At 42.7% G+C, this 18,812-nt stretch overlaps 1 protein-coding gene across 2 annotated transcripts in view; it reads left to right on the top strand.

Moving 5' to 3' along the window:
- CREG2 (cellular repressor of E1A stimulated genes 2) overlaps positions 1–18,436 on the top strand; it is a 55,429-nt gene extending 36,993 nt beyond the window's left edge. Inside the window, exons 3-4 of one of the 2 annotated variants that reach the window (XM_089922625.1) lie at positions 9,421–9,534; positions 12,435–18,436. In XM_089922625.1, the coding sequence (XP_089778751.1) occupies positions 9,421–9,534; positions 12,435–12,582 (262 nt within the window). In that variant the 3' untranslated portion in view covers positions 12,583–18,436. The other variant, XM_089922626.1, reaches the window with a different exon arrangement.
- The last annotated feature ends 376 nt before the right edge of the window (positions 18,437–18,812 follow it).

Consider the following 18,812-nt stretch of genomic DNA (forward strand, 5'->3'; position numbering starts at 1 on the left):
TTTTTTATTTCTGCAGTGTCAGTTGTTACTTCTCCTTTTTCATTTCTAATTCTATTGATTTGAGTCTTCTCCCTTTTTTTCTTGATGAGTCTGGCTAGTGGTTTATCTATTTTGTTTATCTTCTCAAAGAACCAGCTTTTAGTTTTATTGATCTTTGCTATCGTTTCCTTCATTTCTTTTTCATTTATTTCTGATCTGATTTTTATGATTTCTTTCCTTCTGCTAGCTTTGGGGTTTTTTTGTTCTTCTTTCTCTAATTGCTTGAGGTGCAAGGTTAGGTTGTTTATTCGAGATGTTTTCTGCTTCTTAAGGTGGGCTTGTATTGCTATAAACTTCCCCCTTAGAACTGCTTTTGCTGCATCCCATAGGTTTTGGGTCGTCGTGTCTCCATTGTCATTTGTTTCTAGGTATTTTTTTATTTCCTCTTTGATTTCTTCAGTGATCACTTCATTATTAAGTAGTGTATTGTTTAGCCTCCATGTGTTTGTATTTTTTACAGATCTTTTCCTGTAATTGATATCTAGTCTCATGGCGTTGTGGTCAGAAAAGATACTTGATACAATTTCAATTTTCTTAAATTTACCAAGGCTTGATTTGTGACCCAAGATATGATCTATCCTGGAGAATGTTCCATGAGCACTTGAGAAAAATGTGTATTCTGTTGTTTTTGGATGGAGTGTCCTATAAATATCAGTTAAGTCCATCTTGTTTAATGTATCATTTAAAGCTTGTGTTTCCTTATTTATTTTCATTTTGGATGATCTGTCCATGGGTGAAAGTGGGGTGTTAAAGTCCCCTACTATGAATGTGTTACTGTCGATCTCCCCTTTTATGGCTGTTAGTATTTGCCTTATGTATTGAGGTGCTCCTATGTTGGGTGCATAAATATTTACAGTTGTTATATCTTCTTCTTGGATCGATCCCTTGATCATTATGTAGTGTCCTTCTTTGTCTCTTGTAATAGTCCTTATTTTAAAGTCTATTTTGTCTGATATGAGAATTGCTACTCCAGCTTTCTTTTGGTTTCCATTTGCATGGAATATCTTTTTCCATCCCTTTATTTTCAGTCTGTATGTGTCTCTAGGTCTGAAGTGGGTCTCTTGTAGACAGCATATATAAGGGTCTTGTTTTTGTATCCATTCAGCCAATCTGTGTCTTTTGGTGGGAGCATTTAGTCCATTTACATTTAAGGTAATTATCGATATGTATGTTCCTATTCCCATTTTCTACATTGTTTTGGGTTCGTTATTATAGGTCTTTTCCTTCTCTTGTGTTCCTTGTCTAGAGAAGTTCCTTTAGCATTTGTTGTAAAGCTGGTTTGGTGGTGCTGAACTCTCTCAGCTTTTGCTTGTCTGTAAAGGCTTTAATTTCTCCATCAAATCTGAATGAGATCCTTGCTGGGTAGAGTAGTCTTGGTTGCAGGTTTTTCTCCTTCATCACTTTCAGTATGTCCTGCCACTCCCTTCTGGCTTGTAGGGTTTCTGCTGAGAGATCAGCTGTTAACCTTATGGGGATTCCCTTGTGTGTTATTTGTTGTTTTTCCCTTGCTGCTTTTAATATGCTTTCTTTGTATTTAATTTTTGACAGTTTGATTAATATGTGTCTTGGCGTATTTCTCCTTGTATTTATCCTGTATGGAACTCTCTGTGCTTCCTGGACTTGATTAACTATTTCCTTTCCCATATTAGGGAAGTTTTCAACTATAATCTTTTCAAATATTTTCTCAGTCCCTTTCTTTTTCTCTTCTTCTTCTGGAACCCCTATAATTCGAATGTTGGTGCATTTAATGTTGTCCCAGAGGTCTCTGAGACTGTCCTCAGTTCTTTTCATTCTTTTTTCTTTATTCTGCTCTGCAGTAGTTATTTCCACTATTTTATCTTCCAGGTCACTTATCCGTTCTTCTGCCTCAGTTATTCTGTTATTGATCCCATCTAGAGTATTTTTAATTTCATTTATTGCGTTGTTCATCGTTGCTTGTTTCATCTTTATTTCTTCTAGGTCCTTGTTAACTGTTTCTTGCATTTTGTCCATTCTACTTCCAAGATTTCGGATCATCCTTACTATCATTATTCTGAATTCTTTTTCAGGTAGACTGCCTATTTCCTCTTCATTTGTTAGGTCTGGTGCATTTTTATCTTGCTCCTTCATCTGCTGTGTGTTTTTCTGTCTTCTCATTTTGCTTATCTTACTGTGTTTGGGGTCTCCTTTTTGCAGGCTGCACGTTCGTAGTTCCCGTTGTTTTTGATGTCTGTCTCCAGTGGCTAAGGTTGTTTCAGTGGGTTGTGTAGGCTTCCTGGTGGAGGGGACTAGTGCCTGTGTTGTGGTGGATGAGGCTGGATCTTGTCTCTTTAGTGGGCAGGTTCACGTCTGGTGGTGTGTTTTGGGGTGTCTGTGGCCTTATTATGATTTTAGGCAGCCTCTCTGCTAATGGGTGGGGTTGTGTTCCTGTTTTGCTAGTTGTTTGGCATAGGTTGTCTAGCACTGTGGATTGCTGGTCGTTGAGTGAAGCTGGGTGCTGGTGTTAAGATGGAGGTCACTGGGAGATTTCCACCGTTTAATATTATGTGGAGCTGGGAGGTCTCTTGTTGACCAGTGTCCTGAAGTTGGCTCTCCTACCTCAGAGGCAGAGCCCTGACTCTTGGCTGGAGCACCAAGAGCCTTTCATCCACACGGCTCAGAATAAAAGGGAGAAAAAGTAGAGAGAATTAGTAGAAGTATGAGGAAAGAAAGAAGGAAAGGAAGGAAGGAAGAAAGAAGCAAAGAAGGAAAGACAGGAGGGAGGGAGGGAGGGAGGAAGGAAGGAAGGAAGGAGGGAAAGAAGGAAAAAAGACAGAAAGAAAGAAGATACAGTAAAAATAAAATAAAGTATAATATAGTTATTGAATTAAAAAATATTTTGAAAAAAAAAAAGGGACGGATAGAACCTTAGGACAAATGTTGGAAGCAAAGCTATACAGAGAAAATCTTACACAGAAGCATACACATACACCTTCACAAAAAGAGGTAAAGGGGGAAAAATCATAAATCTTGCTCTCAGAGACCACCTCCTCAATTTGGGGTGATTCGTTGTCTAAAGGAGGGAAGGAAGGAAAGAAAGAAAGAAAGAACGAAGGTAAAGTATAATAAAGTTATTACAAATAAAATTAATTATTGAGAAAAAAAAATTTTTTTTAAAAACCATGGACGGATAGAGCCCTAGGACAAATGGTGGAAGCAAGAGTATACAGACAAGATCTCACACAGAAGCATACACGTACACATTCACAAAAAGAGGAAAAGGGAAAAAAATCATAGATCTCGCTCCTAAATTCCACCTCTTCAATTTGGGACCATTCCTTGTCTATTCAGGTATTCCATAGATGCAGGGTATATCAAGTTGATTGTGGAGCTTTAATCCGCTGCTTCTGAGGCTGCTGGGAGAGATTTCCCTTTCTCTTCTTTGTTCTCACAGCTCACAGGAGCTCAGCTTTGGATTTGGCCCTGCCTCTGCGTGTAGGTCGCTGGAGGGCGTCTGTGTTTTGCTCAGACAGGACGGGGTTAGAGGAACCGCTGATTCGGGGGCTCCGGCTCACTCAGGCCGGGGGTGGGGGGCGGAAGGAGGGGCACTGCGTGCGGGGCGGGCCTGCAGCGTCAGAGGCGGCGTGACGTTGCGGCAGAGGCCGGCGTGACGTTGCACCAGCCTGAGGCCCGCTGTGCGTTCTCCCGGGAAAGTTGTCCCTGGTTCCCGGGAACCTGGCAGTGGTGGGCTGCACAGGCTCCGCGGAAGAGGGGTGTGGAGAGTGACCTGTGCTCGCACACAGGCCCCTTGGTGGCGGCAGCAGCAGCCCCAGCGTCTCCCGCCCGTCTCTGGGGTCCGCGCTTTCAGCCGCGGCTCGCGCCCGTCTCTGGAGTTCCTTTAAGCAGCGCTCTTAAACCCCTCTCCTCGCGCACCAGGAAACAAAGAGGGAAGAAAAAGTCTCTTGCCTCTTCGGCAGGTGCAGGCTTTTCCCCGAACTCCCTCCCGGCTAGTCGTGGTGCACTAACCCCTTCAGGCTATGTTCAAGCCGCCAACCCCAGTCCTCTCCCTGCGCTCAGTCCAAAACCGAAACCCGAGCCCCAGCTCGCAGCCCCGCCCGCCCCGGCGGGTGAGCAGACAAGCCTCTCGGGCTGGTGAGTGCCGGTCGGCACCGATCCTGTGTGCGGGAATCTCCCCGCCTTGCCCTCCGCACCCTGTTGCTGTGCTCTCCTCCGCGGGACCGAAGCTCCCCCCTCCGCCTCCCGCAGTCTCCGCCCGCGGAGGGGCTTCCTAGTGTGTGGAAACTTTTCCTCCTTCACAGCTCCCTCCCACTGGTGCAGGTTCCGTCCTTATTCTTTTGTCTCTGTTTTTTCTTTTTTTCTTTTGCCCTACCCAGGTACGTGGGGAGTTTCTTGCCTTTGGGGAGGTCTGAGGTCTTCTGCCAGCCTTCAGTAGGTGTTCTGTAGGAGTTGTTCCACGTGTAGATGTATTTCTGGTGTATCCATGGGGAGGAAGGCGATCTCCGCGTCTTACTCTTCCGCCATCTTCCCAACTCTCCCCCTCTTCCACTTTTAAGGACCTTTATGATCGCATTGAGCCCAGGTGCATAATCCAGGCCAGCTGATTGGCAACCTTAATTCCCCTTGGCCGTGAAAGGTAACACAGTCACAAGTTCCAGAGGTTAGTACGTGGACATCTTTGAGGGGCTGTTATCCTCAAAAAGGATAAAGCTTTCTGTTTACCTATTTAAATACATCATCTTCTTTCTAGTCTTTGTAATCTCCACCACTGGAGAAGCAAAATGCTCCCTTCTTAAATATAATGTGTTCTTCTATCATGACTTACTTATGAATCCTAATTTCATTGCTTTCATGATGGAGCAATTTTGTGAAAAAAAATTGGCTTTAATAGGAAACAAATTGGGTACAACTGATAACAGTCTCATCTGGTTATCTGTATGTTTAGTTCCCATTTACTATTTTTATTTATTTTCTCCAATCCATCTCAGGTTTTTTACAAAATCCAGTGTTGATTCAGTGTTTACAGTTGTGTAGAGTGCCTCCCGTCATTCTTTCATCTTTGAAAAATCCACAATTCAGCAACTACATTTTTGCAGTGTCCAAACCTCAGCAGACTGTAACACTTTCAAATGGTACACGGTGTTCTGACATGGAGCATTTCACCTGAATATGTGGGCGTGTCCACTCTTTCTCTTATTATGACTCAAAGGAGTGTATAATAAAGAAAAACTTGTAGGCAGGTGAAAACAAGTCCCTTAAGTATAAGCAAAGCATATGTTTTGCTTAACAAATGTACCTTTCTTGAACGTTATAATGGACGGGAATGAGTTCTGATGAGCCATGCCTCCTGGAAGCAGCCGTTTTGTGACACACACCATCTGTGAAAAGAGCATGTGCAGAGTCTGCTTGGTCAACTGTGTGGGAGTCCCAAGACCACCCTCAGGCTCAGTGATTCGCTGGAAGGACTCACAGGACTCAAGAGCTCATGGTCTATCCCAGTGAAAGGATACAGATCAAAGTCATCAAGGGCAAAATGCACATGGAGCGCAGTCCAGGAAAATCCAGCCCCAAGCTTCTAGGAGACCCTTCCCACTGGAATCATACAGGGACACACTTAGTTCTTCCAGAAATGATGTGTGACAACAGGTGCAAGGTATTACCAACCAGAGAAGCTCACCTGAGCCTTGGTATCCAGGGTTTTTACTGGAATTCAATCACATGGCAATTATAGCATCTGCATGATTGATCTTAGCTACGCAGACTCAGGGCCCAAGAGGTTAAGCTGACCCAACATGGCCCAGGGTCTCAGGCACAGAAACACTCTGGTGAAGCAGGATATTTCAGGGGCTCAGTGGTATCTTCTGGGAGCCAGCCAAGGGCCAGTCCATCTGAAGACAGGCCTTTCTTTGGAATGTGCAGGGTTTGGACAGCCCCGGTCTGCTGCGTTGCCCCTTGACTGCCCACCAGGAGATAGTGTTATGTGACCATTATTTTTTTGTCTTTTTTCAGCTTTATTGGGGTATAATTGGCAAATAAAATGATAAGATATTTAAAGCACACACCATGATAATTTGATATACGTATACATGATGAAAAGATTCCCACCATCTAGTTAATTGACGCATCCATCTCCTTGCCCTTTGCCTTTTGTGTGAGAACATTTAAGTTCTCTCCTCTTCGAAAATTTCAACCATACAATACAGCATTATTAACAAGAGTCACCATGTTACGCAGTAGATTCTCAGACTTTTTCATCTTATAGCTGCAAGTTTGTACCTTTTTACCAAACTCTCCCTATCTGCCCCCCAGCCCGTGCTGGAAACCACTTTTCTGCATTACATATGTAATATTCAAAGAATATAGAAGTATATAAAATAAAAAGGGGCTTCTCCCCCTATACCTCGAGCCCCTCAAATCCCCTTCTTGAAATAACCAAAGTTATATCTTGGAATATATCCTTCCAAGAACCTTTTCTAAGCATATATAAACATTATATATATATATATATATATATATACATACACAGACACATATACATACACACACACATAGTTTTAGGATTTCTTTTTTTAATGGGGTCCTACTGCATGTATTGTTCTTCAGCTAACTTTTTACTTATATCTTTCTCATGGCCACCTATAGCGCTCTCTCATTCTTTTTTTGTGTGTGTGTGGTACACGGGCCTCTCACTGCTGTGGCCTCTCCCATTGCGGAGCACAGGCTCCAGACGTGCAGGCCCAGCGGCCATGGCTCACGGGCTCAGCCACCCCGCGGCATGTGGGATCTTCCCGGACCGGGGCATGAACCCGTGTCCCCTGCATCGGCAGGCAGACTCTCAACCACTGCGCCACCAGGGAAGCCCTCTCATTCTTTTTAAAGGTTGTATTTCATACTGTTGATAAAATAATTTATGTTCTCCCACTGCTGAGCATTTTGGTTACTTCCCATTTTTTGTTTTCTTTTTTTTTAAATTTTTATTTATTTTATTTATTTATTTTTGGCTGCGTTGGGTCTTCGTTGCAGCGCACGGGCTTTCCCTAGTTGCGGCGAGCAGAGGCTGCTCTTCGTTGCAGTGCGCGGGCTTCTCATTGCGGTGGCTTCTCTTGTTGTGGAGCACGGGCTCTAGGCATGCGGGCTTCAGTAGTTGTGGCACGTGGGCTCAGTAGTTGCGACTTGTGGGCTGTAGAACACAGGCTCAGTAGTTGTGGTGCACAGGCTTAGTTGCTCCGCAGCATGTGGGATCTTCCTGGACCAGGGCTCGAACCTGTGTCCCCTGCATTGGCAGGCAGATTCTTAACCGCTGCGCCACCAGGGAAGCCTGGTTACTTCCCATTTTTGCCATCACAAATGATGCTGTAACAGATATCTCTGCACACACTATTTTTTTGTCATGTGATACTTTTTTTTTACCCCTAAGGTGAACTTTTTTCTTCCCCCTAAGCTGAGCTTTTGAGAAAGCATTCACCAAAAATTAAAATGTTATTAAACATGATATCTAAGAGTCCATAATCAGATAATAAGAGAGAGAATCCATAAACATTGAGGACGCATAGGATCCAGGAGGTGAAGGAGATGGTCAGTCTGGGATACACCCAGATACAAGTGCTAGGCTGCCAGGCGGCTGCCTTCCTGCTTGGGGCCAGAGGACCTGGGCTCCGACAGGCGCTGCACGCTCCATGGCCCAGGACAAGTCACTTAGCCTACCTGAATCGCATTCCCCTCATCTCTAAAACAAGGTCAGTAATCACACCTACCTCCTGGGGTCGTCATGAAGATGAAACAGAATGAGGCGATGTACAGACACACACAAAACGAGGCGATGTACAGACACATCTTCTTGCCCCATCCTGGAACCACCTTCCCAAGCACATATGGAGAGATTGTGAAATGCGTAAGGCACCAGCTGTCACCTGGGGGAGGTTTCTCTCCTGGCTTAAGATGAAGCCACGATCTGAAACATGAAGGTTCAGATTCTCCCATTTATGCTTCTTCCAGAAATAGGCAGCCTTGCGTGATGAGAGGTGGGTGGGAGCTCTACGTTGCCCTCCCACACTTTCAGTGCCGGGTGACTCTTACAAGGAAAGCAAGTGTTTATAGAAGAAACCTGCCACCATGGAAACGCTTGTCACACAATGTTATTTCTAACATCCCTTACGTTCAGTAAGGGACCTCTGTGTCTGACGACGGTGATGCCTGAAAGCCTTTACCTTGGCCACTGCTGGATCCAGGCAGATGCACTGCGTTGCTCCAGGGGTGCCATTCATAGTATCTCGAGGGAGTGGCACTCCCTAGAGTCAGGCAGAGCAGCAACCTGACTCTGCATAGTGGCTCCCTATGGGGGTGTTGCAGAGCCTTGCCCTGGCCTGTGCACTCTCGACTAGGGTACTTCCGGGGTTGTCTGCCACCCGCGAGGATGCACACTGACATCCAGCCTACACAGACACACCTGCCACACTGCCTGTACCAAAGTATCTTAATTTTTTCTTAGTTTATTGAAGTCTAGTTGATTTACAATATTGTGTTAATTTCTGCTGTACAGTAACGTGATTCAAGTACACATATGGATACATTCTTGTTCATATTCTTTTTCATTATGGTTTACAGGATACTGAATACTGTTCCCTGCGCTCTACAGTAGGACCTGTTGTTTATCCATCCTATATATACTAGTTTGCCTCTGCTAATCCCACACTCCCAATCCATCCTCCCCCACCCGCCCTTCCCCTTGGCAACCACAAGTCTGTTCTCTATGTCTGTGAGTCTGTTTCTGTTTCGTAGATAAGTTCATTTGTGTCATATTTTAGATTCCTCATATAAGGGATATCACATGGTGTTTGTCTTTCTCTTTCTGACTTACTTCACTTAGTATGATAATCTCTAGATCCATCCATGTTGCTGCAAATGGCATTATTTCATTCTTTTTTGTGGCTGAGTAATATTCCATTGTATGTATGTACCACATCTTCTTTATCCATTCATCTGTCGATGGACGTTTAGGTTGTTTCCATGTCCTGGCTATTGTGAATAGTACTGCTATGAATATAGGGGTTCACGTCTCTTTATGAATTAGAGTTTTGTCTGGATATATGCCCAGGAGTGGGATTGCAGGATCATATATGCTAAAGTATTTTCAAGTAATTCCAGAAAATGTAAAAACCTGATCAATATAACCAGCAATATGATCACTATTTTCTTTTCTTTTCTTTTCTTTTTTCGTCATGGTGCGCAACTTGTGGGATCTCAGTTCCCCGACCAGGGATCAAACCTGGGCCCTCGGCAGTGAAAGCACGGAGTCCTAACCACTGGCTCTCCAGGGAACTCCCTCTATTTTTAATAAAATCCTTAGTGTGTCCAGCTGTCATTCTATCATCATTTTAATATCTGAAAAATGTCCTTCAAATGCAGAAAAAATATCGTCGACCCAGAAGATCCCCGCTGTGCCCGGTTAACGCTCACTGGCCAGGTGGTCGCAGTGTCTCCAGAAGAAGTGGAATTTGCCAAGCAAGCCATGTTTTCAAGGTTGGTATCTGCTTTAAGATTGGTTTGCCCAGAAACATACAGTGTAAGAAGCAGAGGTCGGGGCTGTGCCATCTGATGCCTCTGAGGTGATGACAGTAATGGTCTGAGCTGTCCTTTGGTGGCAACACTGCCATCTGACGCTGAAAGTCTTGGTCGCCTGAGGTGGCAGCAGAGGCCACGCATGTGACCTCGCAGTGGACTGTCCGTGCCTTTGGAGAGCGCCCCACGCTGAGGGTTGCAGGCACTGTTCCCTGCATACTTCCAGCCTTTCACAACAGCCCTGCCTTGAAATGGAGAAAAAGGGGCCTTTGTAGTCCAGTCAATACAGCAGACATTTGCAAACGTCCACTCTAAGCAGAGCTCGGCGCCAGAAGTGACAGCAGTGTTCCTTCATGTGGGCCCCTCACCCCTTTTACAGCCGAACCACTTAGGATGCAGCTTTCGAACTGCCCCCCACCACCTGCTTCCCGAATTGGATGCTCTGGAGGTTACACTCAATCAAAAATTTAAAACGACATCCCAGGAAATCGGCATGCATGCTGCTAGGGTCAAAATGAGTGACAGAGGAGCCCCGGGAAGCGGGGGAGGAGATCAGCGTTTGCAAAAAGTGAGAAGGGTGGTCCTGCAGGGGTGCTGGAGTCTGTCTCCATGGGTGAGGAGAGGATCTGTGCAGGGGGAGGCCTGAGGTGGAAGGTCAGAGCTGGAGTGAGGAGGGGTGCGTACCCACATGGGGTGTGGGCAAAAAAAGCCGGCAGATTGGTACCTGTCTAAGTTAGTGGGAGAGTAACATGAAAGCAGGTGGTAAATTGGACAAGCCATCCGCATCCCTGTGGAGATGGGATGATTGTACATACAGGGGAATCATGAAATAAGTAAACATACAGCAAGTCCCCTACATACGAACGAGTTCCCTTCCGAGAGTGCGATCCTAAGTCCAATTTGTTTGTTAAGTCCGACACGGTTAGCCCAGGTACCCAACTAATACAATTGGCTCTACAGTACTGTACTGTAATAGGTTTATAATACTTTTCACACAAATAATACATAAAAAACAGACACACACAAAAATAAAACATGTTTAATCTCACAGTACAGCAGCTGGCATCCAGGGGCCTGCATCGAGGGAACAGGCAAGAAGACGTTACTGACGGGAGGAGGGAGAGGAGGTGGGAGATGGTAGAGCTGAAGGATCTCCAGCAACAGGAGACGGGGGCGGGGGGGGGGCAAGCTGCCATTTCACTCACGCCCGACGCTGATGGCACAGGTTCTGGTTCCCTGCTGGATTCAATTGTTCACATCTTTGAAAGTTCACAACTTGAAGGTTCGTATGTAGGCGACTTAGTGTAGTAATAAGTGAACACAGAGAGAGGAAGCCTGGTTTCTCACCGCCATGGAAGAGAGTTAGCAACACGCACAGGAGGATACTAGATCAGCCTGGAATTGGATCCACCCACACGGACTTGTGGTTTTCAATATACAGACAGAGAGATAAATGGAGATGCGTGTGTCTGTGTGCTTGTGCGCTCTGTTTTCCACCTCAGCTGTCAGTCTTTAGTTCTCATTTCTCCTCTTCCACGTTATGATGGGCAGTGAGATGAAGTCAAGGCCGCAGGAGACATTTGCGTTCATTAAGTTCGTTTCCTATTTTCCACATTACCGCAGGTAACAGTGTTACCAGAATTTCCACTAGTGGATAATGTGGGTCCCTTTACCACGCGCATCCAACCACCTTGTCTTTACCTTCTTTAAACACTCATGGTCAGTCTCCTACGGTCCTTCCAGCATCCTACTGCCTGGACCCCAAGCCAGGGCCTCACGGACTAGAATTTGCTGTACCTACGTTCCCCTTGCAGGGGCCAAAATTTATTCCGGTTATAAATACAAAACTAGTTGGCTTAAAATAACAACAATCATGTTATCATCTCAGCTGCATGAGTGTTTGGAGTGTTGGGGCCTCAGATCAGCAACTTACTTTCAAATGGTTTAGAAAAAAAAAAAAAAAAGTTCTTTATACCGTACTTTCAACCTCTCTGTCAATTTGCAATGATTCCCAAAAAAAAAAATTTTTTTTTTAAAAAAGGCATCAACCTATCACTGCACTGGCATTGTTGCAAATGTTTTTCCCAGTTTACACTTGGTCTTTGAATTTTGTTTATAACATTTTTAGATGTAAATAAAACGTCTATTTTTATGAAGTTTTAAAAAAGTGAGCGCCAGACCCTGCCCTCAAGGAGGATGCATGTTTTTAGGCCTACGCCTGAGGGAGAAGGCAAGTCAGAAACAGAGGGCGGAATGTGAGGGCTGTTCCCTGTCTACGCTGGCTGGTTCTCAGCTTGTTGCAACAGTTGTAGGCCTCTACAGGAATGGAAATCTTCCCGTGAACAGATTCGTTTCCCGGACTTAAAATTCAGCATTTCGCATAGAGGTGCTTAGAGCCTTTCGTGATGCTTCCTGGTAACAGTGGCCCCCGTCCCCTGGGCACGTCCTCTATGCAGGTGCTTTATGTGTCTCATCATTTGCTCCCCACACAGCCCTGTGATCTGACCACCATCCCTCTCGCCCCACGTGACTGGGAAGGAGACCGGGCAGGCTTAAGAGAGCAGACGGCCCATGAGGCATCCCAGCAGCTGAACTGGAGTTCGAACAAAGTTGCCTGGCTCAAGACTTGAGCTGTCTGCCCCTCTGTGGTGACAACAGTTTCCTGCCCTCCTAAGGCTGCCCCAGACCTTGACCCTGGCTCCCTGGCTTCTGCCTCTAGCTGGTTTGAGCAGGTCTCAGCCTAAACACAGCCTGGCGTCTGGAGGGCCCTATGACCTGACCAAGGATACATCTGGCACTGTGCTCTGGAGAGCCCGCCCTCTGATGAGAGCAGCTTTAATGTGACGTCTTTATTTCTGCAGACACCCAGTTATGAGGAAGTGGCCTCGTCAGTATGAATGGTTCTTTATGAAGATGAAGATAGAACATATCTGGCTTCAGAAATGGTATGGAGGAGTAGCTGACGTTTCCAGGGAGGAATATTTCAAAGCAGTTCCAAGAAAGGCCTGATGGAGTGAGAAGAAGGTCCTTGGTGTTTGCGTAAAATGAAAACCTTTTGAGCGGTGCTGCCAGACAGTCATTGACTGCCGTCTCTTTGAGAAAGGGTTCATCGCAGCCCTGTCAATCTCTCAGCAGAGCGAGAGTGGGTCACCAGGGACCCCTGTGCTAGCTGGAGATTGGAGTGGCCATTTGCAAAGGGCCAGATCACACAGGGACTTCACATAGAGAGTCTGTTTACATGTGTTCAGTCCAGACTCACCTATGTGGGATCACTGTTGGTTGTCAAAGTGACATGTTGAGACAGCTGCTGTTCCATTCTTTAAGATAAAAAAAAAAAAACCCTATGCCTGTATGTACAATGTGATTGCTTTGTATCGTGAGAGTATGTTTGTTGCTTGTTGTACCCAAAGCAGTGTCCTGGTTCCAAGCTCATTGCAACCACAGAAGAACTAAATACGCATCACACAGCTGCCGTCTTGTGTTTAGGGTGAGGGTGCAGGACTCTTTGTCTATGGGTTACCATCCTGCTACAGAATGGCAAATGCATTATTGAGCCCCGTTTGCTAGAATGTACTGGTCACTCATGAAGCTTTTTTCCCACTGCAACATGACAAACCATGTGAGAACCCCCCGAGTTTGGTGCACAGCCCTATTCTAGGTAATCGGGCCATGGTGGTACATTAAGGGAGGGGCAGCTTCGGCAACAGGCTCCCCAGATCCCCTCTGCTAGTGCTGGGATAGAGGGTCCCCTTCTCTTAGGCATGGGGAGTGGTACTCAGTCTGTGGTATAGAGAGAAGAGGGGGACAGGGAGAGGCTGGAAAGGAAGCAAAGGCAACGTATAAGAAAAGGAAGGAAAGAAGTAAGTAACTGGAGGCACGCTCCCTACGCAGCCATGGGCCAGGCCCTTGACGGGGTCACCTCACTGAAGCCTTACAGCCAATGAGATGAATCATCATTGCCACTTACAGACAAGAACACTGAGGCTCAGAGAGGCTAAGTCAACATCCCAGGGTCTGATTCCACCACTCACCACACACAAGGGAGAGAGCGGTACCTAGACAATTTCCAAGTCTAAGAACAAGACTAAAGAGTTACTGGTAGTCATTGAATCAGTAAAATCAGTAAAGCGATGACTAACCTGCCTGTAGATTGGCCACTGTTTTCTACCAAAAAAGAAAACAAGCCTCTGAAATTTGATTCTTATTACAGATTTTAAATTTTCTACAAATTGTATGCAGGAGCACCTGCGTTGTACCTGTGTATATACCTAAGGCCTACAAGGACCTATGTGTATACTTCCAAGACCTCTTACATTGAAATTTATAAAGGATCTATCTAGCACTACCCAGTTTTCTGCCTTTTTATATGTCTCTAAACCCTCTTTGGTCAGTTAGGTATGTTGTATAAATATAAAACTACAATACACAAAATATAGGAAATATACATTTAAAAAATAAATAATAGTGTTATTAATGGTTACACTTTTGTTTAAAAAATTAAGACACGAAGAGAGTTTGAGTTGTCCAAATATTTTTCAGTGCCTATTACTAAAAGCATAGTAAGATGCACAGAATTCTTTATTTATCAAAAGTCAAATCACGAGAGTGTTCCTTAACAATAGCAATTTCTAATATATAAGAATAAGGTGACTTTGAGGGTATTTCATATTTTCAGAGTCTAAAATTGTTGCTACCCCCATTTAGAGGTAAGAGGGGAAAACTCTCAACCTCAAATTGTAATTCTCTGAACGCAATTGTAATTCTCTGAACGTCTCTGTGTCCAAGTCCCGTCTGAAAGGTAATTTTCCTAACGCTAGTTTTGCTTTTACAGTCAGGTTTCACTTAGCTTGTTAAAGCTCACTCAGCTGCCTCAAGGAGTTTTGCAGCTTAACCACTGATGACGGTTATCAGTTATTTATCCAAATTACAGGGAATGGAATCTGAACAGGTTGGATGATAAGAAGAGTGTTGAAAAGGCATCTGCTTGAAAGGGAACCCTCTTGCGCTGTTGGTGGGAATGTAAATTGATACAGCCACTATGGAGAACAGTATGGAGGTTCCTTAAAAAACTAAAAATAGAATTACCATATGACCCAGCAATCCCACTACTGGGCGTATACCCAGAGAAAGCCATAGTTCAAAAAGACACGTGCACCCCAATGTTCAATGCAGCACTATTTACAATAGCCAGGTCATGGAAGAAACCTAAATGCCCATCGACAGACGAATGGATAAAGAAGATGTGGTACATATATACAATGGAATATTACTCAGCCATAAAAAGAAACGAAATTGGGTCATTTGTAGAGACGTAGATGGATCTAGAGACTGTCATACAGAGTGAAGCAAGTCAGAAAGAGAAAAACAAATGTCATATATTAGCGCATATGTGTGGAACCTAGAAAAATGATATAGATGAACCGGTTTGCAGGGCAGAAATAGAGACACAGATGTAGAGAACAAACGTATGGACACCGAGGGAGGAAAGTGGGGGTGTGTGTGTGATGAATTGGGAGATTGGGATTGACATATATACACTAATATGTATAAAATAGGTAACTAATTTAAAAGAATCTCATTTAAAATAGATATCTATAAAATAGATAACTAATAAGAACCTGCTGTATAAAAAATAAATAAAATAAAATTCAAACAAAAAGAAGCAAAAAAAAAAAAAGAAAAGGCATCTGTTTGAGAATAATGGACCCCATTCAGGCCAGTAAGTTTTAGCAAATCTCTAGAAATTTACATTGATTAAAATTTTAAAGGCTGTATTGGAAGTTCTGGACATGGCAATAAGGCAATAAAAAGAAATAAAACGCATATGATTGAAAAGTAATAAAAGTATCCCTATTTACAGATGATGTAACTGTCTACATAGAAAATTCCAAAAAATCTATTTAAAAAAAAAAAAAGTAAAACAACTGATTTCAGCAAGGTCTTAGGATATAAGATCACACAAAATTTAATCACATTTCTATATATTAACAATAAACAAAGTGGAAACCAAAATTTTAAACACAATACCATTTACAATCACTCCAAAAGGAAAAAAAAAAATACTTAGGTGTAAGTTTAACAAAAATGTGTATAGGATCTATATGCTGAAAATTAAAAGATGCCAATGAAAGAAATCAAAGACCTAAATAAATGAGGAGACATACCATGTTCATGGATTAGAGGACACAAAATAGTAAAAATGTCAGTTCTCCCCAGATTCATCTATATGTTTAATGCAGTTTCTATCAAAATCCCAGCAAGGTTTTTGTAGACATATTCAAGCTTATTCTAAAAGTTCTAAGGCACAGGCCTTGGAATAGCTAAAACTATCTTTCAAAAGAAGAATAAGTAGAAGAAACCACTCTACTCAGTATAAAGACTTATTATGTAGCTACACTAATCAAGACAGTGTGGTATTGGTGGAGGCATAGACACAAAAGATCAATGGAATAGAACAGAGAATCTAGAAATAGACCCATACAAATATGCTCAATTGATTTTTTTTTTTAAGTACAAAAGTAATTCACTGGAGGGAGGATAGTCTTTTCAATAAACGTGCTGAGCAATCAGTTATCCATGGGCAAATAAAAAGAACCTCAAGCTAAATCCCATACCTTATATAAAAATTAACTCAAAATAGATCATAACGCTAAACATAAAATGTAAAACCATAACACATTTTTAAAAAAATAGAAAATCTTTGGGACCTAGGGCTAAACTAAGCAAAGACTTCTTAGACTTGACACGAAAAACCTAAAGTCCATAAAAGGAAAGTTTGATAAATTGGACTTCATCAAAATTTTAAACTCTTATTCCGCAAAAGACCATGTTAAGAGGATGAAAAGACAGGCTACGCTGGGAGGAGATACCTGCCAACAGCATATCCAACAAAGGACTACCATCTAGAATAGATGGAGAACTCTTACAACTCAACAGTTTTTTAAAAAATCCAATTAGACAATGGAGAACACGAACAAATGTCTCTCTGAAGAGGATATGGCAGATTAGCATGTGAAAAGATACTCAACATCATCAGTCATTAGGGAGCTGCAAATTAAACCCCCAATAGATGCCACGAGGCACCTACCAAAATTGCTGAAACACAGTGACAACACCAAATGTTGGCAAGAATGCAGAGCAACGGGATCAACCTATAGCTGGTGGGAAAGTAAAATGGAACAGCCACTCTGGAGAACCAACTGACAGTTTCTTATAAAACTAAACAAGCAACTGGCATAAGACCCAGCAGTTGCACTCCTGGGCATCCATCCCAGGGAGATGAAAACGTATGTTCACACAAAAACTTGCACATAAATGTTCATAGCAGCTTTATTCATAATATTCCAGATCTGTAAACAACCAGATGTCCTTTATTTTTTAAATTAATTTTTATTGGAGTATAGTTGCTTTACAGCGTTGTAGATGTCCTTTAACGGGTGACTGGTGAAACAAATTGTGTTACATCCCTGCCATGGAATACTACTCAGCAATAAAAATAATTTCCAATACAAGCAACAACTTGGATGAGTCCTCAGAGAATTATGCTGCGTGAAAAAACCCATCCCCAAAGGTTATGTCCTGTATAATTCCATTTATATAACATTTTGAAATGCAAAATTCTAGAAATGGAGAACAGATTAAGGGTCACCAGGGAGGAGGGTGGAGAAGGAGAGAGGTGGGTGTGTCTGTAAAAGGGATCCTTTATTGTGATGGAAATGTTCCCTAGCTTGTCTGTATCAATGTCAAAATCCTGGTAATGATATTGTATCATTTTGCAAGATGTTACCATTGGGGGAAAATGGGTAAAAGGCACACAGAATCTCCGTATTACTTCTTACAACCGCATGTGAATCTACAATTATCAGCAATTCTCTCAGAATGTATTATACAATTATCTCAGAGTAAAAAGTTTAACACAAACAAAAGTTAAGGCTTAGCTTAAATAAGACATTTATGCCCTCTCGTTGGTCCCTAATGAAATGAAGAACTGAGCTACGTACCAAAACCTAGCAGAATGGACATTTGTTTTCTTTAACCATTAATATATGCGTTTTTGGAAGAGAGAAGAAATTTCTTTGAAAGTTTTCAAAATGTATTCAATTTAATACTGAATACAAATTAACAAAAATTCAACAAACCTGTATAGATTTTATGTGGGACACTTAGAAGAGGCGGCTGTCTTTCAGTTTCTGGAATAAGTATGTTAAGCTACAGGTGTATGTAGGTATCCAAGTCTGTGCAGTGATTCTCCACCGATGTTCATAGCAAAGAACAGTATTTCCAGTAATCGTCCTCTATATATTCTGGGAAGGAATTCTTCCTTTGTATCTATGAATAAGCCATATCCTAACCTCCACATTTTTATTTCCCGTGATTGTACACATGCATAGTGTTGACACAGAGAGTGTAATTCTGATGTGACTTGTTTCAATATGCCTTGTATATACTGACTCGTTATAAAAGAGTGGTTTGGGGTTGATATGTATTTCTACAGTTTTTCCAGAAAGTCTGTATTTCATATTTAATAATTTAACCATCAGATGCTGTTCTGAAAATAAACCTTCTCTAGGATAATTTATTGATGCTTATTTGATTGCTTATAACAAGTCAATTGTTATAAAATTTGAATTGTAATGAAGCTATGGTTTGTGCTATGTAATGCATGCGGAGTGTAAAATCTATTTTCGAAACTAGATATGTCTATCTAACCAAAGACTATTTCACTCCTGCTATGATTTCCCTGCTTGATTAAATAAATTTATAATATTTCTACACAGTCCTTTCATGTAATATTACAAATTGACATTATTAGATTTCTAAGAAAATAAATGCTATTACAATAAATCAGCAGTTACATTTCCAATAGAAAGAAAAGAACTAGCTGGGTGACTTGTTGATATGATTTTTTAAGGCTCTGAGTACAATGCACTTAATTTGCAGACTGGAAAATGCTGAGGTAACCACACTTTGGTGTTGCTACTCTTGGAAGTATTTGCCATTTTTAGCATAGTTGTTATTCTTCGAATTCAGGTCTACAAAAAAGCTCCTTTTGCTAATAAGAAAACATGCCACGGGGTCACACTTAAGACTGTGGCAGAACATGACGCATGCCCACAAGAGTGATCAATACTGCAGCTTCCGTAGACCCCCCCGACCAACACTCCAGCTTCTCAGAGATGGTCTTATCTTAGAGACAAGGCAGAGAGAGACCAAGCGGCCCAAATGACCCAGGACTGAGG

The sequence above is a fragment of the Delphinapterus leucas genome, chromosome 13 (assembly GCF_059928025.1).
Source record: "Delphinapterus leucas isolate spDelLeu-1000000601 "Yukka" chromosome 13, BTC_Dleu_Yukka2, whole genome shotgun sequence".
Taxonomy (NCBI): domain Eukaryota; kingdom Metazoa; phylum Chordata; class Mammalia; order Artiodactyla; family Monodontidae; genus Delphinapterus; species Delphinapterus leucas.